Genomic DNA, 23,382 nt, shown 5'->3' with positions numbered 1-23,382 from the left:
GAGGCATGTTAGAAATTGCTTGTGTGGAGAGGAAGGAAGGACATCATTTGTGGAGAGTGACTGTGAGGCCTGGATGTGAAAGGGTAAGAGGATGAGGGTGAATGTTGTTAACTGTACTCATTGTGTTTAATTGTATCCAGTTGGTGGGATTTAATTGATATTCACTTGTGACAACATCAGATAATCTCAGACTAAAACTGGTTGTTTGGTTGGGAGATGTATGTGTGCATTGTGTAACTCTGTCAATAAATATAAAAGTATGGAAAGGTTGGTTTCAGTTCTATCCTTCATCAGCTGGCTATCTGGAGTAAAATAAATGGGACTATTGGCTGAGCAGATGGGGATGTAAGGAGGTGTCTGGAGAGAGAGGAGTTGCACTGTATGTGGTTCTGAGGAGTGCTGTATAAGAGAATGCTGGGGAAATTGGAGTGTGGAGCTTGTATTTAAACTTGTTATCATAGTACCCCTTCAGTGCAGTGAGTACAGAAGGAGGCCATTCAGTCCATCGAGCCTACACTGACAACAATCCCACCCAGGCTCTGTCCTCATTACCCCCGCATTTACCCTGCTAATCCCCCTGACACTAAGGGGTAATTTAGCACGGCCAATCAATTTAACCTGCACATCATTGGACTGTGGAAAGGAACATAAGCACCCGGGGACATGGGGAGAACATGCAAACTGCACATCTTTGGACTGTGAGAGGGAACTGGAGCATCTGGAGGAAACCCAACGCAGACGCAGAGAGAATGTGCAAACTCCACACAGACAGTGACACGAGGCTGGAATTGAACCCGAGTCCCTGACACTGTGTGACAGCAGTGCTAACCATCGTGCCACCGAGTCCCCGCCCCCCCCACCCCTATTCCCCTCTTCCACCCTCCCACCCATAATCACCTCTCCCACCCTCCCACCCATAATCACCTCCCCAGCCCTATTCCCCTCTCCCGCCCTCCTAAGGCCCTGAATTTCTTGGTGCACTGCTTCCAGATTGAAGAAATCACATTCCTACTGTTGATTTCAGCCACTTTCACAGTACTTCCTTATTTAGAGAGTTTGGCCTCTTCCTGGTGATTTCAGGAGAGCTCACTGGTCAGGGAATCGGGAGGTGAGATGTAAATGCCCGGATTGAGTCAAAAAGGCTTGACAAAAGCCTGCCAAAGCTGCCAGCAGATACCTTATCCCTAATGGTTCTGCCATTGCAGCAAAGGATCACTAGCTTAAAATTCCACTTAATTAGTGAACTTTATATACCTTAATGAGGTGACCTCATAACATAAAATGACCTAACCCTGCAATGCTTTGACTGGTCCTCTATATTTTAATACTGGTGCATTTATATTAATACACAGCCTGCACCGTGCCCATAATATAGCTTCGTACGCAGCACAAAGTTCAGGTGAGAGCTTTAATTAAATTTAGGAGACGATCTCTTGCTGCCCAAAGTAATTAATTGGAATACCTGAACCCTTTGCAGTAACTGAACAAGGGAGAAAAAATAATAAAGGAATAAATCAAATAGATATTCGGAAACAGATGAGGAATTTAAATTGATGAGGAATATGCGGGGTATAATGAGAGGATGACATGAGGGAAACATTTTATATTAATGGGAATGAATGCGAAACAGTCAGATGATTATATTGGATCCTGACTGGAATCAGCTATGCTTAAATTTCTGGTTGGCTTTCCAGCCAGATCTCATTATCGTATGTAATACTATTCAAATTAGATCTTGAAGAGAGTCTGATTTTTCATTCTTTCGAACATGAATGTGTAATTCACACAGTCTATCCATGGTTAATGGGTACAAATGAAAAGTCTCTGATGGTATACTGATTTTTGTGTGGTGGGCGAGAGTTGTAGAATTCCATTTTGTTGTTGTTGTTGCTTTATAAATGAACACGTACACGGTGGCACAATGGTTAGCACTGCTGCCTCTCAGTGCCAGGGACCCAGTTTCGATTCCCGGCTTGGGTAACTGTCTGTGTGGAGTTTGCATCTTCTTCCCATGTCTGTGTGGGTTTCCTGTGGGTGCTCCTGTTTCCTCCCACAGTCCAAAGATATGCGGGTTAGGTGGATTGGCCATGCTAAATTGACCCTAGTGTCGGGGGATTAGTAGTGTAAATACATGAGGTTACAGGTACAGGCGTGGGTGGATTGTTTTTGGTGCAGACTCAATGGGCTGAATGGCCTCTTGCACTGTAGGGATTCTATGATTCTATGTAGTAATAATGGAAGCCAAGCTGAATATCATCTCAAATTCTTAAACAGCAGCTATAAATCTGGGAAAACAAAAGGTTCTTAAAGATGGAAGACTATGAAAATTGCAACTCTTACTGAGTTTAGCCATTGACAGTGAAGTTACAGAATCCTACCCATTTGGCAAATCAAATGGATGAAGGGAATTTTTTTAATGTGCTTCGATCGCAGTATCCGATGATTGGCACAAGATGAAAGAAAGCATGCCAAAGAAATCGGGCAACACTTGATTAGCAGAATTTGCTATTATTGACTGCCAGCTTTGCTTGTAGGCTCTGGCAATCTACCTGGCAACATCAGCAGGTTTCAGATCAGCACCTCAGTCCTGGTAGAGCTTTGTCACCTTCTTTTAGAAGATCTACTGAAAGCCTGCGTTAATCAGATCGCATTGCCAGAAACACGTAAACAGAGTGTGTCATCAGCTGAGTGTGAAAGTTGGCAATTTGGTATAAGTGATAAGCAGTAGAGGGTGAGTAGTGTCCGATTGGAAATTCCTTTAACTTTTTGAATTTAACTTACTGCAAAAGAGATGGTAGGTTAATTAACTGAAACTGCCTGTCAGTGGCCAATATCCTTTAGGGAAGGAAATCTACCGTCCTTACCTAGTCTGATCTACATGTGACTCCAGAGCCGCAGCAATGTGGTCAACCGCCCTCTGAAATGGCCTAGCAAGCTACTCAGTTTCAAGGGCAACTAGTGATGGGCAATAAATGCTGGCCAGACAGCGATGCCCATGACCCACAACTGAATAACAAAAAGTGGCGGTTAATGTTCAACGAATGCCTGAGTAGACACTGGTTACTATGAGCAGGAAATTATCAGTATAACTTGGGTCTGAAAAACAATATAAAAGAAAAAGTAAACAGTGATTGCAGAAAAGAATGTATTACAAATAGAGTGCACGTGGGAGTTCGGTGCAGAGGGGGAAGGAGGTGGGGCCTTTTGTTTCCAATACTTCTAGCGCTTCGTGTTGCACATAAATCTTAAAATGAATCTATCTATAACATCAATTACAGCAAACAATTAGTTAAAAGACTAAAAGCTATAAGCTAAGTCTCATGAATAAAACTGGGTTATATAGGTGTGGTGGGGCAGTGCAGATGGTGTGCCATAACCTCAGTATGTGGGAATTTATGGGGAGCATTAGACAATAATTAGGAAGGACCTTGACTTACAGGATGTAGAATCAGAATGGATGGTGGTAATAAATAACAAGGGTCAGAAAATGCTGCTGGTAGTACTTTATAAGTTCCCTACCAATGGCTTTACTGTTGGGACGAGTATAAATCAAGAGCTAAGCAGGTCATGTAATAAAGGCAATGCAATAATTGTGGAGACCTGAGTTTTCATCCCGGACAGTTTAAATCAGCAACATCAGTTTGGAGCTAACGGAGTGTAACCAAGACAGTTTCTTAGAATAATATGCTGTGGCACTAACCAGTGAAGCGGCTATTTTAGGGTCAAAAGTTTCTGGCTGTTTCTGCTGGCAGGATTGGAAGATCCAGCTAAACGGTGACTCACCACCCAACCCAAGTTCCCATGTGTTCCTGGTGGTGGAGGGTGCGAACAACGGGAAAGCCCATTGATAGCAGCAGCTTCCGTTATCCCAAAACACACTGCAGGTTGCATAGAAAGTCCTGCTCTGGATCTTGTTTGAATAACAAAATAGATTAATCATCTGAGTGGAAGGACCTTCTGGGAAAGAGTAATCATAATTTGAGAGAATTTCAGATTGAGCTTTGGATTGATGGGTCTTCATTTATTTATTTCTTACGGATGCGAACATCATTGGCTCATCCCTAAATGCCCTCCATTTCAAAGGCATTTGAGAGCCAACCACACTGGATCTGGAATACCCAGATGAGGTATGGACAGCAAATTTCCTTTGTTAAAGGATATCGATGAACCAGATGGGTTTTTACCAAAATCAACAATTATTTCATTGTCATCATTGGACTTTTAATTCCATATATTTAATTCAAATTTTACCATTTGCCTTAATGGGATTTGAACCCAGTCCCCAGATCTTGCTTTGGATCTCTGGATTTCTAGTCCAGTGACATTATTATTGTGTCTCTGCGTCCCCTAAGCATAAGTTTAAAATTAGAGTATCGAAATTAAATAAAGCAACTGCAGAGGCATGTGGACATTGGCTGAGACAGATTAGGAAATTAGCTTAAAAGATATGACTGAAAATGAGTAACAATCATTTAAGAAAATAATTCTCATCAAATCTACATTCCATTGAGACTTAAATATTTCATGGGGAAAGAGATCTATCCAAGGCTAACTGAAGAGCTAAGCATAGATTATGGTTATTGCCCAGAAGAGTAGTAAGACTGAGAATTGGGAAAGTTTTAGATAACAGCAAAGGTTGACTAAAAATTGATGAAGATGGAGAATATGAGATATGAGAGTAAACTAGCTAGAAATGTAAACCAGATTATCAAGAGCTTTGTAAAAATGAAAAAAAGTAACAAAAGTAAACGTGGGTCCCTTAGAGGCCGAAGGAAGAGAAATTCTAATGGGAAACAAGGCAGAGACATGAAACAAGTATTGTGTTTTCATTGTTGAAGAATGATCTATTGGAAATGGTGGAAAACAAAGAGAATAATGAAAATGAGTCATTAATAAAGTAAAAGTACTGGAAAAATTAATGGGGCTGCAAGCCAACAAATCTCTTAGACCTGATGACGTATACCAACAAACTCTAAAAGAGGTGGAAGCACCGGCTGGGATTTTTCAAAATTCACTGGATCCTGGAACAGTCCCAGTGGACTGAAAGGTAAGCAATGTAACATTGTCCTTCAGAAGAAGATGAAATAGGGAACTGTTGACCCAACATCAGTTGTTGGGAAATCCTTAGAAAATGGTAATAGAGCACTTCAAAGATTGTAATATGATTAGACAATCAACAAGATTTAATGAAAGGGAAATCATGTTTAACAAGTCTACTACAGATTATTGAGGACATTACTAACAGAGCAGATGAAAGGAAGCAATGGATATTGTATATTCAGATTGTCAAAAGGTATTTGCCAAAGTGCCACTGAAAGGTTGTTGTTCAAGGTAAGGGCCCATGGAGTTGGAGGAAACCTATTAGCATTGATATATTATTCGATATAGGACAGAAAATGAAGTAGGAATAAATCTCATTTTCAGATTGGTTGGCTGTCACTAGTGGGGCGTGACAAGGATCAGCGCTAGCCAAAGCTCTATACAATCTGTATTCATGGCTTAGATGAGGGGATCAAGTGTAATGTATCTATTTTTGCTGATTATATAAAGCTAGTTGGGAAAGTAAGCTCTGAGGAAGACACTTTGGGGCTGCAAGAAGATATTCACATGTTAAGTGGGTGGCCAAGAAGGTGGCAGAAGAAGTATAAAATGAGGGAATGTGAGATTATTCATTTTGGCAGGAATAATATAAAAGTGAATACCTCCAAATGGTGAGAAACAATGAAACGTTGACAAGGGTTCCCAATGTCCTCCTCAACGTGTACAAAGTTACATGAGCATCAGCAAATTAGGAATTCAAAATGGTATGTTGGCCTCTATTGCACATGGATTGGAGTGCAAGAATAAGGAAGTTTTGCTATAATAATATAGAACATAAGAACATAAGAAATAGGAGCAGGAGTAGGCCATCTAGCCCCTCGAGCCTGCCCCGCCATTCAATAAGATCATGGCTGATCTGAAGTGGCTCAGTTCCACTTTCCCGCTTTCTCCCCATAACCCTTAATCCCCCGCCTACCAAAAACCTATCTACCCGTGTCTTAAATATGTTTAGCGAGGTAGCCTCCACCACTTCAACGGGCAGAGAATTCCAGAGACTCACCACCCTTTGAGTGAAGAAGTTCCTCCTCAACTCTGTTCTAAACTGCCCCCCACTTTATCTTGAGGCTGTGCCCTCTAGTCCTACTGTCCTTTCTGAGCGGGAAGAACCTCTCCACCTCTATCCTATCCATCCCCTTCATCATCTTATACGTCTCAATGAGATCCCCCCTCATCCTTCTAAACTCTAACGAGTACAAGCCTAGTTTATTCAGCCTCTCCTCATAGCTCAACCCCCTCAACTCCAGAGACTGGTGAGACTGTGTGGGAATTTTCTGGCCATTCGCACTGGCAGGATTCTTTGGACCCGTTGCAGTGAAAGGAGATTTGGCTGAGCGCCAAGTCCTCTGTCCAAGCTTGCAGCAGCAGTGGGGCATGAACAGCTGGCAACCATTTTAACAGCTTGCTTGCGTCCAAATTTTAGAACTATTAACTAAAAATTCATAATTTTTCAAAAAAACTTTTTGTACAACACAAAGCTGATTTAGTCATATTGCGATGATCACATCAATATTTATTTTTCATCATTTTCTGTTCTTTTCAAACATTTCTTGTTTGAAGGATGCCTGCTGAAGAGAGTGTCAGGAGAACTGGATGTATTGAGTTAGACAGCATGGAGGATTGAATCAACACTGGGCAAGATAACCATTAAGCCAAGGTGCTTCAGTGACCGTGCAATATCAGCTATGTGTGTTCATTCATCTCTGTTAAGGTGGCAGAGTCAATGATCTGAGAAACCAGTACAAAGGCAATGAAAATCAGCACGATTTTGTGCAGCATTTTGATTTTAAAGGGTGCTTGAAAATAAAAATTTTATGAGATAGTTTCATATTCACAGGAGTGTTTGATTGCCGGGGATTAATGTCACACTGTGCAGTTAGCAAATTACATTTGTACATAAACGTTTTTGTCCTCAGCCGGAATTTGATAGCAAGGAAATGACTGGCAAACCATCAGGACAGGAAGCAAACTTGTACTTCAATTGATCTTTTCGTGATCCAACTTGCTGTTATAATACGGATTTATAGATGACTATTTGTTGCAGCTCTCCTTCCCTTCCATGCTGAAGGTCAGAAACAGGGCCACCAATGACTCACAGATCCAAAGTTTTAAAGCATTTACAAAACCATGACGCGGCTTCATGTTTTTCTCTTGACAAGAACAAAGAATTTAAAACCAGTGTGATAATAGTTACGCACAAAATATTTTCTTTTGTACTCCACTAGCAGTATAGTGCAAATAAAATATGCATTTCATACTGAATAGTGCCACTGTTGAAGATGTTTAAATCTTATGGGGCAGCACAGTGGTTAGCACTGCTGCCTCACAGTGCCAGTACCCAGATTCGATTCTCATCTTATGTCACTGTCTGTCCAGAGCCTGCACGGTGTTTTAGTTGCCTGCCACAGTCTGAAAGACATGCTGGTTAGGTGCATTGGCCGTGCTAAATTCTCCCTCTGTGTACCTGAACAGGCGCCGTAGTGTGGCAACTAGTGGATTTTCACAGTAACTTTTATGCAGTGTTAATGTCAGCCTACTTATGACATAATAAAATAAAATATAGACTATAATATCTAACCTGAATACAAGCAAATTCCTGCAGATGCTGGAATCTGAAGCAAAAACAGGAAATGCTGGAAAATCTCAGCAGGTCTGACAGCATCTGTGGAGAGAGAACAGAGCCAACGTTTTGAGTCTGGATGACTGTCAGATTGTTTAACCTTGAAATAGGCTCACAGTGATGATGAGATAAGCACATAAATAGAAACAGCAGTCGGCCATATGGTTGTTCCAGTCTGCCTGCTATTCAATGAGATCAGAACTTCAGATCTTCTGCATCAATTCCACTTTTCTGCCTTATTCCTAAATCCCTCGATTCTGTTAGTGTCCAAACAGCTATCGATCTCAATCTTGCATAAACACAACAACTGACCTTCCACAACCTTCTGGAGAAGATCATTTCAAAATAAGCATGCAGGAGATTCTATATCTCTATGCACATGGTTCCAGGCTAAACCTGTGCAGGGACTTTAATAAAATGAATCTAGTGTTCATTCAGCAGTACTTGCGATACTTGGGGGCTGCATGCCTATTTGGGGACATGAAATAGGTTAACTCTGGTACTACTAAATGGTAATCAATGAGCTACTCAATACAGGTTGCAGCCTCATGCATCTGCCGCCATTGATTACTTTCCCACCTAATTGTGCATCATTAGCAAACTTGGAAAAAAAAAGTCAACGATCTAAATTGTAAATAGGCCCAAACAGTAATTCTTGTGCCCTTTCTGGGGGTCTTGGAAGAAGTGACTGCAGAGATAGTGGATGCATTATTGTCATCCAAAGTTCTTAATTCTGAAAAGGTTCCAGAGGAGTTCATCTCCATTCCAAAAAGGATGGAGACAGGGAACAGGAAATATGAGGGCAATTAGCCTAACATCTGTCATTGGAAAAATGGTTAGGATCCGTTATTCTGGAGGTAGTAGAGTACATTTAGAAAATCAGGATACAATGAGTAAGAGCCAACATGGTTTTGTAAAAGGAAATGTATATTTAACAAATTTATTGAAGCTCTTTGAGGAGGTTGATGAGTGGGATGGATAAAGAGGAACCAGTAGATGTCATCTATTTGGATTGCCAATAATGCTCCACATAATAATTTATTGTACAAGAGTTTGTGTTTGGAGCGATGTGTTAGCACGGGATTAATTTTACAACCCCTCCCCCCAAGCAATGTATTAGAAGGTAGAAGGCATGGAAAATAAAGTGGGCGATCAGTCCACCCTGCTCTATCCCCCATCTTACAGAGGTTGGGTAAGGCCAATTAACGGCCACTTAAGGACCTCATTCTTCCCATGCCACAATAATATGTGTGACTGGTGAAGGCAGTAGGAAGGTGGCCAGGCTGACAAGTTTCAGAGAATGGGTAAAGGTAGGAAGGAATGGGGGGTGGGGAGGGGGAAGTAGTACCACCTATGTTGGGTGGCTCCCCAATGCCCATCAGCCTCCCAATTGATGTCCCTCCTTTATGCCTCCATCACATCCACCCCGGGGGGCTAAAGTTCCCAGTCTTACTTTTAAGTCTGGGAGATGTGGTGTTCTTCTCAGGTCTTCCTGTATCCCTGCAGCGGCCACCATCTATTTCTGGAATGACAAGAGCTAGCGGGGGGACTTTCTGAACCCGAGGGATGGCGGTTCCACTTTCAGGTAATTCCTGTTCACTGTTGCTGCAGGGCAGCCGGATTGAAAGGTGGTGAGCTAATGAGTGCCTTATTGATTGGGGTGGGCTGAGGAATACATTCCCCCAGAAAGTTCACTTCATGGATAGAAAATTGGCTAACACACAGGAAACACTCAGGATAAATGGATCATTTTCAGGTTGGCAAATTGTAACTTGTGAAGTGCCACAGTGCTCAGAGTTGGGGCCTCAACTGTTAACAATCTCTGTTAATGACTTGGGTGAAGGGACTGATTGTACTGCAGCCAAGTTTACTGATGATACAAAGACAAGTAGGAAAGCAAATTATGAAGAGGACACAAAGGGTGGAATTTTCCTTTCCCACCCACCACGGGAATCGTAGCGGGCAGGATAGACTATACAAAGGTCCGTTGATCTCAGACGAAGAGCTTGCAAAGTGATATTGATAGGCTGTGTGACTAGGAAAAGATTTGCCAGGTGGCGTATAATGTGGGAAAAAGTGAGTTGTCCATTTTGGGGGGAAATGTAGAAAAGCAGAAGATAATTTAAATGATGAGAAACTACAGAATTCTGCAGAGGGATCTGGGTGTCCTTGTACTTGAATTGCAACAAGTAATTAAGAAGACAAATGAATTATTGCAAAGAGGATAGTGTATAAAAGTGGGGAAGTCTCGTCAGCACATTGACGAGACCACACCTAGATTACAATGTACCATTCTAGTTTCCTTCCTTGAGGAGGGATATGGAATGAAGTGATTCGGAAAAGGAGATGGATAAGGGTATGGAGAGGAATTATGGAGAGCAGAGAGGTAGTGGAAAGGAAGAGGGATTAAGAGGAGTGAACCAATTCTATTCTGCTTCCCATCTATTCCGCCCCCCTCCAATTCCCTCCTCCTTTCTTGTCTCACTCCTCTACTCCTCTTCCTTTCTATTCCCACTCCACTCTCCCTAATTCTCACCATCTCTTTCCCTCTTCCCTTCCTCCCTCTGCAGTGGTCTGTTTATTGGCTCTCCTTCTTTGAGGTACAGAGTTTTTGTGGGCCATGCGAAGGTTCAGACTGGCTCCTCCCACCTTGCCTGTGCCCAAGCTGCAATGTCCTTCCTTCGTTTTGCTTTCAGTTCTTCACTTAATTCTTGAAATTGATTTTTATTCCTGAGTTAGAGTGTTGCCATTTGATTTAACACTGAGACAATTTGTAAATATTCAAAGAAATGTAAGCTGTACCCAAACAATCTAAAGTTTTAATTATTAAAAGGTTGGCAGATTTCACAATATATTGATAGCTCTATCTTTCTCAATGTTCTAACATTTATCATTTATTTTAATTATTGTATAGTGGTGTGACAGGCAGGATTGTAGACAGTTTATTAATTTGTGGATAATTGCCCAGTATAGTGAAAATCATGTTGACATGACAATGTCTTTTTCAAAATGCAAAGTATCAAATTCCGAGAGAGCAGTTTAATTGATTATCCTTCTGTCACACAGATTGAATTCACTTTGGATTTGATTATCCATTTTGTGGCATCTGTAAACACTGATTTTTTTTAAGGTTTATTATTATGGTCACAAGTAGGCTCACATTAGTACTGCATTGAAGTTACTGTGAAAAATCCCCTAGTTGCTACACTCAGGTGACTGTTCAGGAATACTGAGAGAGAATTTAGCATGGCCAATGTACCTAACCAGCATGTCTTTCAGACGGTGGGAGGAAATTGGAGCACCCGGAGGAAAACCACACAGACACAGGGAGAATGTGCAGACTCTGCACAGACAGTCACCCAAGCCAGGAATTGAACCCAGGTCCATGGCGCTGTGAGGCCCCAGTGCTAAACACAGTGGCACTGTGCTGCCTATTATTCATTATGTTGAGGGAAATCATTCCCTTCGCCCTCCACTTTTTAAGAATATTTTTGGTAATTCAAATTGTGCCATTTCATACAGTCTTACAGATCAGTCTCTTCCTCTTTGTTATAAAACCGTTTCTCTATGCTATTAAAATGCACAAGGATGTCTGCTGTTGATACGAGATTGCACTAATGTAATTGCCTTTTCGTCAGTGTTCATTAAATTCATTTTGAGTATTGTAAACCTTCAACTGAGGCACATCGTGAAGGTTTTAAAGAACTAATTGAAGCCAATTCTCTTAAAACAAAGGCACCGTCAGTGTCATAATGCAATTTTGGGTGAACAGTGAATAGTTGAATGGCGAATAGGGGCAATTAGATGGTGTAATAGTTAGCACTGCTGTCTCACAGCGTCAGGGATCCAGGTTCACTTCCCGGTTTGGGTCATTGTCTGTACGGAACATCGAACATTACAGCGCAGTACAGGCCCTTCGGCCCTCGATGTTGCGCTGACCTGTGAAACAGTCTAAAGCCCATCTAACCTATACTATTCCAATATCATGCATATGTTTATCCAATGACCATTTAAATGCCCTTAATGTTGGTGAATCCACTACTGTTGCAGGCAGGGCATTCTAAGCCCTTACTACTCTCTGAGTAAAGAACCTACCTCTGACATCTGTTCTATACCTATCACCCCTCAATTTAAATCTATGTCCCCTCATGCTAGCCATCTCCATCCGACGAAAGAAGTTCCCACTGTCCACCCTATCTAATCCTCTGAATATCTTATATGCCTGTATTAAGTCACCTCTTAACCTTCTTCTCTCTAACGAAAACATCCTCCAGCCCCTCAGCCTTCCCTCATAAGACCTTCCCACCATACCAGGCAACATCCTAGTAAATCTCCTTTGTACCCTTTCCAATGCTTCCACATCCTTCCTATAATGTGGTGACCAGAACTGTATGCAATACTCCAAGTGCAGCCACACCAGAGTTTTGTACAGCTGCAACATGACTTCATGGCTCCGAACCTCAATCCCTCTACAATAAAAGCTAACACACTGTACGCCTTCTTAACAACCTTATCAACCTGAGTGCCAGCTTTCAGGGATCTATGCACGTGGACACCGAGATCTCTGTGCTCATCCACACTACCAAGTGTCTCACTATTAGCCCAGTACTCTGTATTCCTGTTACTCCTTCCAAAGTGAATCACTTCACACTTTTCCACATTAAACTCCATTTGCCAGCTCTCAGCCCAGCTCTGCAGCATATCTATGTTCCTCTATAACCTGCAACATCCTCCTTGTGTCTGCATGGGTTTCCTCCAGGTGCTTCGGTTTCCTCCCATAGTCGGAAAGACGTGCTGGTTTGGTGCATTGACCATGCTAAATTTTCCCTCGGTGTACCCAAACAGGCGCCTGAGTATGGCGACTAGGGGATTTTCACAGTAACTTCATTGCAGTGTTAGTGTCAGCCTATTGTGACACGAATAAATAAACTTAAAGCTTCAGTAATATTTCCGATCTAGACCAATTGACCTGACAGTGAAAAATAATCTAGCATTCTGACTGAATGAAGTGCCGGGCTGGAATTTTGCCGCCTCGCTCTTTCCACTGGCCTTGGCTGGTATTTTACGAGCTTCACCCTTGATGTGCTTTATCCGCCACCGTTTGCAGAATTTTGGTCTGAAGGCCTGAATTTTCTCTGACATTCTGCCATGGTGCCATCATCCATACATGTCAATGTTCCCATCATACTTCCAGCGAAGTTCTGAAATTGCAGTGGCAAAACATTTTGTGGTGGCCTCAGTAAAGTTAAAATTGTATTGCCATAAAATGTTGATGTTCTCAGCCTGAGTAGCCAAGATCAAGCCCATAACAGCCATTAAAAAATGCCTACAACCCCATTCCCCATTCAGTCTCTATTAGATTGTCTTATGAGGATATGTTGGAAAGCCTGGGCTTGTTCCCACTGGAGTTTAGAAGAGAGGGGGTAACTTGATTGAAGTATATAAGATCCTGAATGGCATTGACAGGTTGGATGTTGAAAGGATGTTTCCTTTCGTGATCAAGTCCAGAACTAGGAGGCACTGTTTTAAAATTAGGAGTTGTCCTCATAGGATGGAGATGAGAATTTATTTTCTGAGGGTTGTGTGACTTTGGAACTCTGTCTCAGGCTGAGGTAGCAGCGGCTCCTAATCTGATCAGTTTCCATCTCAGCCTCAACCTGTCTACCCGCCCCCCACATCCCTTATTTTGTCTCCCCCTCCACCTCCACAGCCTCAATCTGTCTCCCCCCTTGTCAATGCCATTCAGGATTTTATAAACTGTGAAAATCCACCTAGTCGCCACACTCTGGCACCTGTCTGGGTGCACTGAGGGGGAATTTAGCATAGCCAATCTGTCTTGCCCCCTCCAATCTGTCTTGCCCCCCCCAACCTGTCTCCCCCCCAACCTGTCTCCCCCCCAAGCCTGTCTCCTCCCCTACCTGTCTGCCCCCTCGACTCTGTTCCTCCCCACATATCACCTGGTTTGCTGGAACTTGTGGCCCACCCCTGCCATTGCCCCAGACTGGGACTTCGGGAAGCTAGGTCTTGACTGTTTTCCAACATTTCTAGAGTATTGAAAAGTGAGAGGAATTACTTGTTGCTTGTTGACTGATTCAGACTTTTTGTAGACATTTGTATCATTAACACCTTGTAATAAGTTTCTATTTTGGTGTATTATCTCATCTATGAATAAATCTCATATTTATACCTGAATAATTAACAGCATGATAGTAACCACCACCTTTCAGAAGAGACAGGAGAGCATGCTAGGCACTCTAGTGCCCTTTACTATAGCTTCCTCAGTATTTGAATGAGTTTACCCAGTGCATAGTTAAAAAAGAAAGCCTTATGTTTAATAACCACTTTGTCCTTAGTTAAATTGGTCTCCATGAGACAGAGATGCTGGAATTAGACTGGGGTGGGCACAGTAAGAAGTCTCTCAACGCCAGGTTAAAGTCCAACAGGTTTGTATAGAGCATAGCATCCCTATGGTGCAGAAGGAGGCATTTTGGCCCATCGAGTCTGCACTGACTCTCCAACAGAATATCTCACCCAGGGCCTATCCTGTAAACTCACATATTTAATGTCCTACTCTCCTAACCTACACTCCTTGGGACACTAAGGGGCAATTTGGCATGGCCAAGACACTTAATCTGCACAACTTTGGACTGTGGGAGGAAACTGGAGCAACCAGAGGAAACCCACACAGACACAGGGAGAATGTGCAAACTCCACACAGACAGTGCTCCCAAGCTGGGAATGGAACTTGGGTCCCTGGCGCTGTGAGGCAGCAGTGCTGACCACTGTGCTACCTGATGAAGGAGCAGCGCTCTGAAAGCTCATGATTCCAAGTAGACCTGTTCGACTTTAACCTGGTGTTGTGAGAGTTCTTACTCAGTTGATCTCAGCAAGGGCAACATTAGACTATTATACTAATGGTCTGCATCAGCATTCAAAATTGGTCAATGTTTCCATTCCTGACCACAATCCAGTAATTGGTGCTGCCAGCTGAACAAATGTCAGATGATAACAGAATCAACCTCGAATTTAGGAACCTAGCAATTGCTAAAACAAAAAACACCAGCTTGCACCTACTAGCATTCTGGCAATTACATAGTAGGATGACTAATTATTGCAATCAATGTCTCATCAATTAGTCTGCAATGGACCCAGCCAGGAGTTTGGGAAACACTGGAGGTTTACATGCTTGGGAACGAAAGGCACTCGTTGCCTGAGAGAGGGATGTGACATTTGGAAAGCAGCTCTGAGAGCCACTCCCTGCTGTTGCTGCCAACTCCTCTTTTCCCCCTCGCTACCCTCCCCCCCATCTTTCTCTCCCCTTCCCATCCTTCCCCCCCTGTCCCAACAACTCCCAGTAGGAAAAGGCAGTTTGGACCAGTTTTCTCATTTTTATTGTTTTTTTATTGCTTTTTTTTTCTTTCTGGACCTCACCCCACAATTCCTTTCACTCACCTGAGGCCTGGATGACTCTTTGATGTAAGGTCTCAGGTGAGTGTCATATCAACAGCAGCCACTGTCTGGCAGTGGCACTCCTGAGTATGGAAGAGCTGCTGATGGCCAGTGATTCAGTGATGTGGAGACGCTAGTGTTGGACTGGGGTAAACACAGTTAGAAGTCTCACAACACTAGGTTAAAGTCCAACAGGTTTATTTGGTAGCAAAAGCCATTAATTTTCGAAGCGTTGCTCCTTCATCAGGCAAGTGGGATTTCTGTTCACAAGCCAGGCATATAAAGGCACAAACTCAATTTACAAAATAATGGTTGGAATGCGAGTCTTTACAGGTAATCAAGTCTTAAAGATACAGACAATGTGAGTGGAGAGAGGGTTAAGCACAGGTTAAAGAGATGTGTATTGTCTCCAGACAGGACAGTTAGTGAGATTTTGCAAGCCCAGGAAGTCGTGGGGGTTACAGATAATGTGACATGAACCCAAGATCCCGGTTGAGGCTGTCCACGTGTGCCAAACTTGGCTATCAGTTTCTGCTCAGAGACTCTGCGCTGTCTTGTGTCGTGAAGGCCACCTTGAAGAACGCTTACCCAAAGATCAGAGGCCGAATGCCTGTGACTACTGAAGTGCTCCCCAACAGGAAGGGAACACACTTGCTTGGTGATTGTCGAGCGGTGTTCATTCATCCGTTGTCATAGCGTCTGCATGGTCTCTCCAATGTACCATGCCTCGGGACATCCTTCCCTGCAGTGTAACAAGTAGACAATGTTATCACGGGCATTCGGCCTCTGATCTTCAGGTAAGCATTCTCCAAGGCGGCCTTCATGACTCAAGACAGCACAGAGTCGCTGAGCAGAGACTGATAGCCAAGTTCCACGCACAAGGACGGCCTCAACTGGGATCTTGGGTTCATGTCACACTATCTGTAACCCCTACAATTTGCCTGGGCTTACAAAATCTCACTAATTGTCCTGTCTGGAGACAATACACATCTCTTTAACCTGTGCGTAATCCTCTCTCCACTCACATTGTCTGTATCTTTAAGACTTGATTACCTGTAAAGACTCGCATTCCAACCATTATTTTGTAAATTGAGTTTTTGTCTTTAAATGCCCTGTTTGTAAACTGAAATCCCACTTACCTGACGAAGGAGCAGCACATCAAAAGTAGTGGCTTTTGCGATCTAATAAACCTGTTGGACTTTAAGCTGGTGTTGTGAGACTTCTTACTGTGATTCAGTGACAGCTCTGGACAGACATGACTTGTGCCTCCCAGATCCTTGGTCCCAGGGGAAGGCTTGCCATTGACCTCTCAAGTGCCTGATCGGTACAAGATGCAGCAGGCTTTCCAGAAAAAAGCTCACTAGCAGATGCCAAGATGCCATCGCCTCCACATGATTCTGCCCCTTGGGTCAAAATTCATCTGTTCCTTCCAAGCAAGCTGCACTTAGCATATGTCAAACCTCAAATTACTCTGTATCCCAAAATATTATTTTATGAAATAAATCTATCTAATGTGCATTTGGAAATGCTGACAAGTTTTGTTTCCACCATCTTCCTAAGGAGTTTGTTCAATAGATTCACTGCTCACTCAGTGAAACCTGTAATAAAGTCCCTTGTGGTAAAATGAAAAATAAGAAATCCAATAATTGGGAATGTGTTTGGCGGTGGGAAGACGATGGCCTGCAGGTATTATCATTAGACTGTTTTTTCAGAAGTTCAGCTAAAGATCTGGGGACTTGGGTTCGAATCCTGCCGTGGCAGAATTTGAATTCAATAAATAACATCTGGAATTAGGAACCTACAGATGGCCATGAAACTTGTCAGAAAAACACATCACTTATGCCCTTTAGGGAAGGAAATCTGCTATCCTTACATGGTTTGGACTACATGTGATTCCAGGGCCACAGCAATGTGGTTGACTCTCAACTGCCCTCTGGCAGCTTGGGATGGGCAATAAATACTGACCAGCTAGCAACACCCATGTCCCATGAATGAATATTTTAAAAATGGGAATTGTAGAATGACAGGTTTTGATATGCTGACTAGCCTTGATGCACTGCAAACAGACTTTTACCTGAGTATGTCGGAAACAATGGAGTATCAAAAGTTAAAGTAAAGATGGTGAAAGTTTAAAAAAGATGGGGATAGATTTTACACCAATATTCTGAAAAGTGAATTCATGAACTAAAGGTAATTAAGAGTAGCATCTCAGAATGTGTATAAGAGAAGATTAAAAACATTTTCTCAAAGGCTTGTCCACTCTCTTGTACAAGGGAGCTGTTTTGAGAGTGCAGCCCACAACAGCAAAGCTGTGTCCAATTCCAACAAGGTGTGCCTGGGGAAAGCCTCTTTCGGAAGACAGTTGTTTTTATCTTCAATCAGAAGCAACCCCAGACGATATAGGTGCCTGGTGAGGTAACAATTGCCAAATGTCGGGTCTTTGTCCCCTGCCCCCGCTGACCACACATAAGAGGAACCTTCATGCCACTGGAGGAGAATAACACCCCCCTCGCCAAAACCCCCTTGGCATTGTCCCCATATCACTGCCCCTAACAGTGCCAGGAGGCACAGCAAGAGTGCCAGGGGCAATGCCTTGTTCCGAAACCTCGGGTGCCGTAGACACATCTGTGCTCTAGGTGTGGTCAACACAACTGGTTTTTGCTTGTGAGAAATAGTAGTGATTCATGCTGGTGTGATGTTATGCCACTGCTGGGGAGAGGGGAGGATGCACAATAGTTGGTCAGATGCTCCAGCAGCAAGCCTCTTAATAATCTGTAAAATTATTTTCATGTATTGAAGTCATATCACCGACAGGGGGACTGAGATCTTCCCGGCGCCAGTTCCGTTTTTGTCTACTGGGAAGATTTTGGGGCCATTATGGGACTTGCATCTGTGATTAATGAGGCTGCTACACTGCGGCCACTGCGTACAGCCATTAATGTAGCTAATGCATTCCAAAATGATTTTCTTGTTGTGTGTTTCACTGTTTAAAATCATCACAAGATCCACTGGGACCTCGTTCACCAGTCTTCACATCTTTCCTCACAGTGTACCAAATTGCAGAATTTACCGGAGAGCAGGTACAATGGCACAATGGTTAGCACTGCTACCTGACAGTTGACACAGTGCCAGGGACCGGGGTTCAGTTCCTGGCTTGGGTCACTATCTGTGTGGAGTTTGCACGTTCTCCCTATGTCTGCGTGGGTTTCCTCCCACAGTCCGAAAGACGTGCTGGTTAGGTATACTGGCTGTGCTAAATTCTCCCTCAATGTACCCGAACAGGCACTGGAGTGTGGCGACTAGGGGATTTTCACAGTCACTTCATTGCAGTGTTAATGTAAGCCTACTTGTGACACTAATAAATAAACTTTAAAAAGCATCTCAAGCTTCCCTTCTGGGATTTGGAATACCCTCACTTAACTTCAGCTCAGCTCTTAACAAAAACCTATTGTCAACACTCAAAGACTTGCAAAAAAAATTATGGTCATTTGGATGAGATATCAGAGGATGGCTGGTTCCCTGGGAACTAGAAACAAGAAAGGTGTGAGGAACTGGAAAAGAAAACCGAGGGAGAAAAAAAATCCAAGTATCCCTAATTTTCCCCGAATTGTTGCTAAAATAGTTGTAAAATTAGATTAATTTTTCTTTTAGGCTCAAATAAAGTGTGATTCAAGTAATGATTCTTAGGTATAAATAACATGGTTATAAATAGAAAGCTAAAATGGTCTTAATTGGTCATGTGAGCATGTTGAAGCTTGAAGGGTTTTTGACATAGAATGATGAAATGCTGATTTCCAGTTACGACCCCTCCCACCCCCCCCACCCCGCTACCCTCCACGAATAGTTTATCATTCAGAGGAGCAGAATGCAGACCAAGTATATCCTTGGAGGGGGAGAGGAAATATCAGAAAAGATATAGTACAGAAAAGATTTACTAGGATGATACCTGGATTTGATGGATTGAGTTATAAGAAGAGGCTGAATAGACTGGGACATTTCTTTCTGGAGCATAGAAGGCTGAGGGGAGACGTTATAGAGGTCTATAAAATAATGAGGGACATAGATCAGCTAGATAGTCAATATCTTTCCCTAAAGGTAGGGGTGTTAAAAACCAGAGGGTTTAAGGCGATAGGGGAGAGATACAGAAGTGTCCAGAGGGGCAACTTTTTCACACAGAGGGTGGTGAGTGCCTGGAACAAGCTGCCAGAGGTAGTCGTAGAGGCGGGTACAATTTTATCTTTTAAAAAGCATTTAGATAGTTGCATGGATACAATGGATATAGAGGGATTTGGGCCAAATGCAGGCAATTGGGATTAGCTGAGGGGTTTTAAAAAAAAGGGCGGCATGGACAAGTTGGGCCGAAAGGCTTGTTTCCATGCTGTAAACCTCTATGACTCTAGAGGGACAGTCACTGCAGGCTGTAAATATGCATCCTTATAGGCAATCTCAACAAAAGAATTTGCATGGAGCAAACTGGGCTGGGAATAGGGCAGTGCATAAAGAACAACCGGGGGAAAATTAACGCTAATACTTGCAAATTCTATTTTTACCACATTTCATCAAGAGGCAGCGGTTTACTCTGTGAATGCAACACATTTCATATTTCTGATTTATTGCTTTATTCAGAGTCCTGTCAGCAAGTCAATCCATTGATCAGATTTAATTTGTTTCTTGCAATCCTGGTACTGATACTAATTTAATTTTTCTTTTCAGTACGTTAAAGCCTTTTGTAATGAATCATGGACGAGACGCTTTGGAACAACTATTGATACCAAGTCATTGACTCTTCTCTGGTCGATAATTGTCTCCATCAGTGCCTTTGGTGGTTTGATTGGTGCATTTGTTGTAACCCCTTCTGTCAAACACTTGGGCAGGTATGTAGCTGCAAGGAAGAACGAGCTAAACCTTTATATTGTGTTTTGTGTATCTATTACTAGTCTGTAGAATTCCAATAGCCTGGAGTTTGCAACGTTACAATAGAGCACTCTTGTCATACCAATGTAAAACCAATAGCAACTTCTGGAGTTTTCTAATGCATGGTTAAACATCGAAATGTAGAAGTCACTGTCAGTTACATCCAACTCCTTCAAAGAATGTTCTGCATTGCAGATAACTCAGTGATTTTGATGATCCTTTCATCAAGTTCAGCTACTTGTACTCTGCTCCCACTATAAGAATCAATGAAAAATGTTAAGCCATGTGGAATGAGAAGTAATGGTTTTTGAACATTAACTCGTTTTGCTGCTGAACACACACACTGATGCTGAAAAATATTTTATAATGTAAATTTTACTCCCTCAGGAAAACTTTTAAAAATTTCAGTTTTTTTGATATCCTTTGAACAAGTTTTGGTTCTGAAATTGATCATACTTCCCTAATCCCATGTGCACACCTCAATCTTGATTTTGTTCTCTGTACAATGATTTCAGCGTGATCTACATTTGCTGCCTTTTACTTACTGCTTTGCTGTCAGTAAGAATTCTTCAATCTGATTGGCCAATCAGCCGGCCTGCTGCCTACAGCATTGTTGGATGCCACATATCTGCTGTGGATGACACCAAATTGAAACTGTTGTTGGGAAATGAGGAAATCTATACTCTCCTGCCTGCTGAATTTTTGTGGGCAATTTTGAGGTCAGCTGTGAGTGCCATTCCTTAACTGATGGGCAATATTTTTTCTGTTAAAGTATTTGTAACTGATTCTTCTATTGATTTTTCTATTGTGTAGCCAGCATAGTTTTTCTGTCAGTCTGTGTAGCTGCACTATGCATCAGACAACGGAAAGATAGTAATAAAAACTGTAATTAGTAATAAAATCAAGAAACTGAAAAATGGACCATTTGTGGTCAATTTATTGCTGGAAAATAACAGTTTTGCTGTAACCAGTGGTACCTCCAACAAGCTATTTGTTTCCTGGTGCATTTAACTGTACCATTTCTGGAGAATGGCTATCACCTGATGAAATGAGCTATGTATAGAAGATATTAATTTGACACCCACTAGAGATGAGCTCTACCTTCTGAAAAGCAATATTAATTTACTGAAAATCTGGTATTTTATTGTACCCAGAATTTGTACCTGATCTTAATGCATCCCCAAGTGCCTTTTTCTGAATTGTTACTACATAAAATACATGGGCAGGATTCTCCAAATCTCATCCATGCCAGCCCCGCTGCCAGCAAAAAGGGAGAATTTGGCATTCCACCAAAACTCCATTTACTTCAGCGGGACTGGAGAATCTCAAACGGGGACAAGGTTGGAAATTTTTGCTGATGTGTTTTGCAGTAGGAAGATAAAAGTCGTATTTTCGGATCTCATTTGACCTGTCATTGCAGCCTACGAGAATGGAGAATTTGGTGTTCCAGCCAAACTGTTCAAACTTTGTTTGAACAGAGGGGAGTACGGTAGGATGAGAGAGGAATTGGCGAATGTTGATTGGGGGAGCGCGTTGGAAGGTAGGTCTGCTGAGGAACAGTGGAGGATCTTTAAGGAGATCTTTCTTGGTGCTCAGCAGAAATTTATTCCGGTGGTTAAAAAGGATCGTAGGAGGAGAGATAATCAGCCGTGGATAACGAAGGAGGTGAAGGAAAGTGTTAAATTCAAAGCGGATGCGTTTAGAGTAGCTAAGGGTAGTGGGCGAGAAGAGGATTGGGAGAGGTTTAAATGTCAACAAAGAATGACAAAGAAGTTGATAAAGAAGGGTAGGATAAACTATGAAGCTGGGCTAGCGCTTAATATAAAAAAGGATAGCAAGAGTTTTTATAAATATATAAAAAGGAAGAGGCTGGCTAGGGTGAACGTTGGACCCTTAGAGGATGAGAGGGGGGACTTAGTGGTAGGGCATGGGGATATGGCTGAGGCCTTGAATAACTTTTTTGTTTCTGTCTTCACGGAGGAGGATGTGAATAATTTGCCGGGTGTTAGCAATGGAAAGATGGTAGGAGTGGAGGGCCTGAATGACATTACTGTTACTAGAGAGGCGGTGCTCAACAGGCTGGAGGGACTGATTGTGGAAAAGTCCCCAGGACTGGATGGAATGCATCCGAGGGTTCTGAAAGAAATGGCGGAGGTGATAGTGGATGCCTTGGTGGTTATTTTCCAGATGTTGCTGGATTCCGGGGAAGTGCCGGTAGATTGGAAAACGGCTAATGTTACGCCGTTGTTTAAGAAGGGTGCCAGGCAAAAGGCGGGGAATTATAGGCCGGTTAGTTTAACGTCTGTTGTAGGTAAAATGTTAGAATCCGTGATCAAGGAGAAAATAGCGAGGCATCTTGAGGGGAATTGTTTGATAGAGCAGATGCAGCACGGTCTCGTTAAGGGGAAGTCGTGTCTGACAAATTTATTGGAGTTCTATGAGGATGTGTCTCGGGTGGTGGATAGAGGAGAGCCGGTGGATGTGGTGTTTCTTGATTTTCAGAAGGCGTTTGACAAGATGCTTCACAAGAGGTTATTACAGAAGGTCAGGGGGCATGGAGGTGGGGGTAGGGTGTTAGCGTGGATAGAGGATTGGTTGTCAAATAGGAGGCAGAGAGTGGGGGTCAATGGGTGCTATTTGGATTGGTGACTAGTGGAGTGCCCCAGGGGTCGGTGCTGGGGCCTCAGCTATTTACCATTTATATAGATGATCTGGAGGAGGGAACCGAGTGTATGGTGTCGAAACTTGCTGATGACACCAAGATTGGTGGAACAGCAAATTGTGCGGAGGGTGTGGAGAGTCTGCAGAAGGATCTAGATAGGCTGGGTGAATGGGCCAGGAACTGGCAAATGGAATTTAATGTTGGCAAATGTGAGGTTGTCCACTTTGGTAGGAATAATGGTAGGAAGGACTATTACTTACTTGGCGAAAAACTGCAGCATGCGACGGTGCAGAGGGACCTCGGGGTCCTTGTGCATGAGTTGCAAAAACCCAGCCTGCAGGTGCAGCAGGTGGTCAGGAAGGCTAATGGGATGCTGGCCTTCATAGCGAGGGGGATTGAATATAAAAGTATGGAGGTCTTGCTGCAGCTGTATAGGGCACTGGTGAGGCCGCAGCTGGAGTACTGTGTGCAGTTTTGGGCGCCGCACTTACGCAAGGATATTTTGGCCTTGGAGGGAGTGCAGAGGAGGTTCACTAGGCTGATACCGGAGTTGAGGGGGTTGAACTATGAGGAGAGGCTGAATAAACTAGGCTTGTACTCGTTAGAGTTTAGAAGAATGAGGGGAGATCTCATTGAGACA

The 23,382-nt window shown here is 42.9% G+C and overlaps 1 protein-coding gene across 1 annotated transcript in view; it reads left to right on the top strand.

The window, feature by feature from the left end:
• Positions 1–23,382, top strand: part of slc2a9l2 (solute carrier family 2 member 9, like 2) — a 372,756-nt gene that overhangs the window by 66,137 nt on the left and 283,237 nt on the right. Inside the window, exon 4 of the mRNA XM_080192432.1 lies at positions 19,880–20,040. Within this exon, the coding sequence (XP_080048558.1) occupies positions 19,880–20,040 (161 nt within the window). The remainder of the gene's footprint in view (positions 1–19,879; positions 20,041–23,382) is intronic.

This window comes from Carcharhinus amblyrhynchos, chromosome 1, assembly GCF_965287045.1.
Source record: "Carcharhinus amblyrhynchos chromosome 1, sCarAmb.v2.hapA, whole genome shotgun sequence".
NCBI classification, from domain to species: Eukaryota; Metazoa; Chordata; class Chondrichthyes; order Carcharhiniformes; family Carcharhinidae; genus Carcharhinus; species Carcharhinus amblyrhynchos.
Note: the sequence above shows the minus strand (reverse complement) of the source record. Positions and strands in the feature narration are given on the sequence as shown.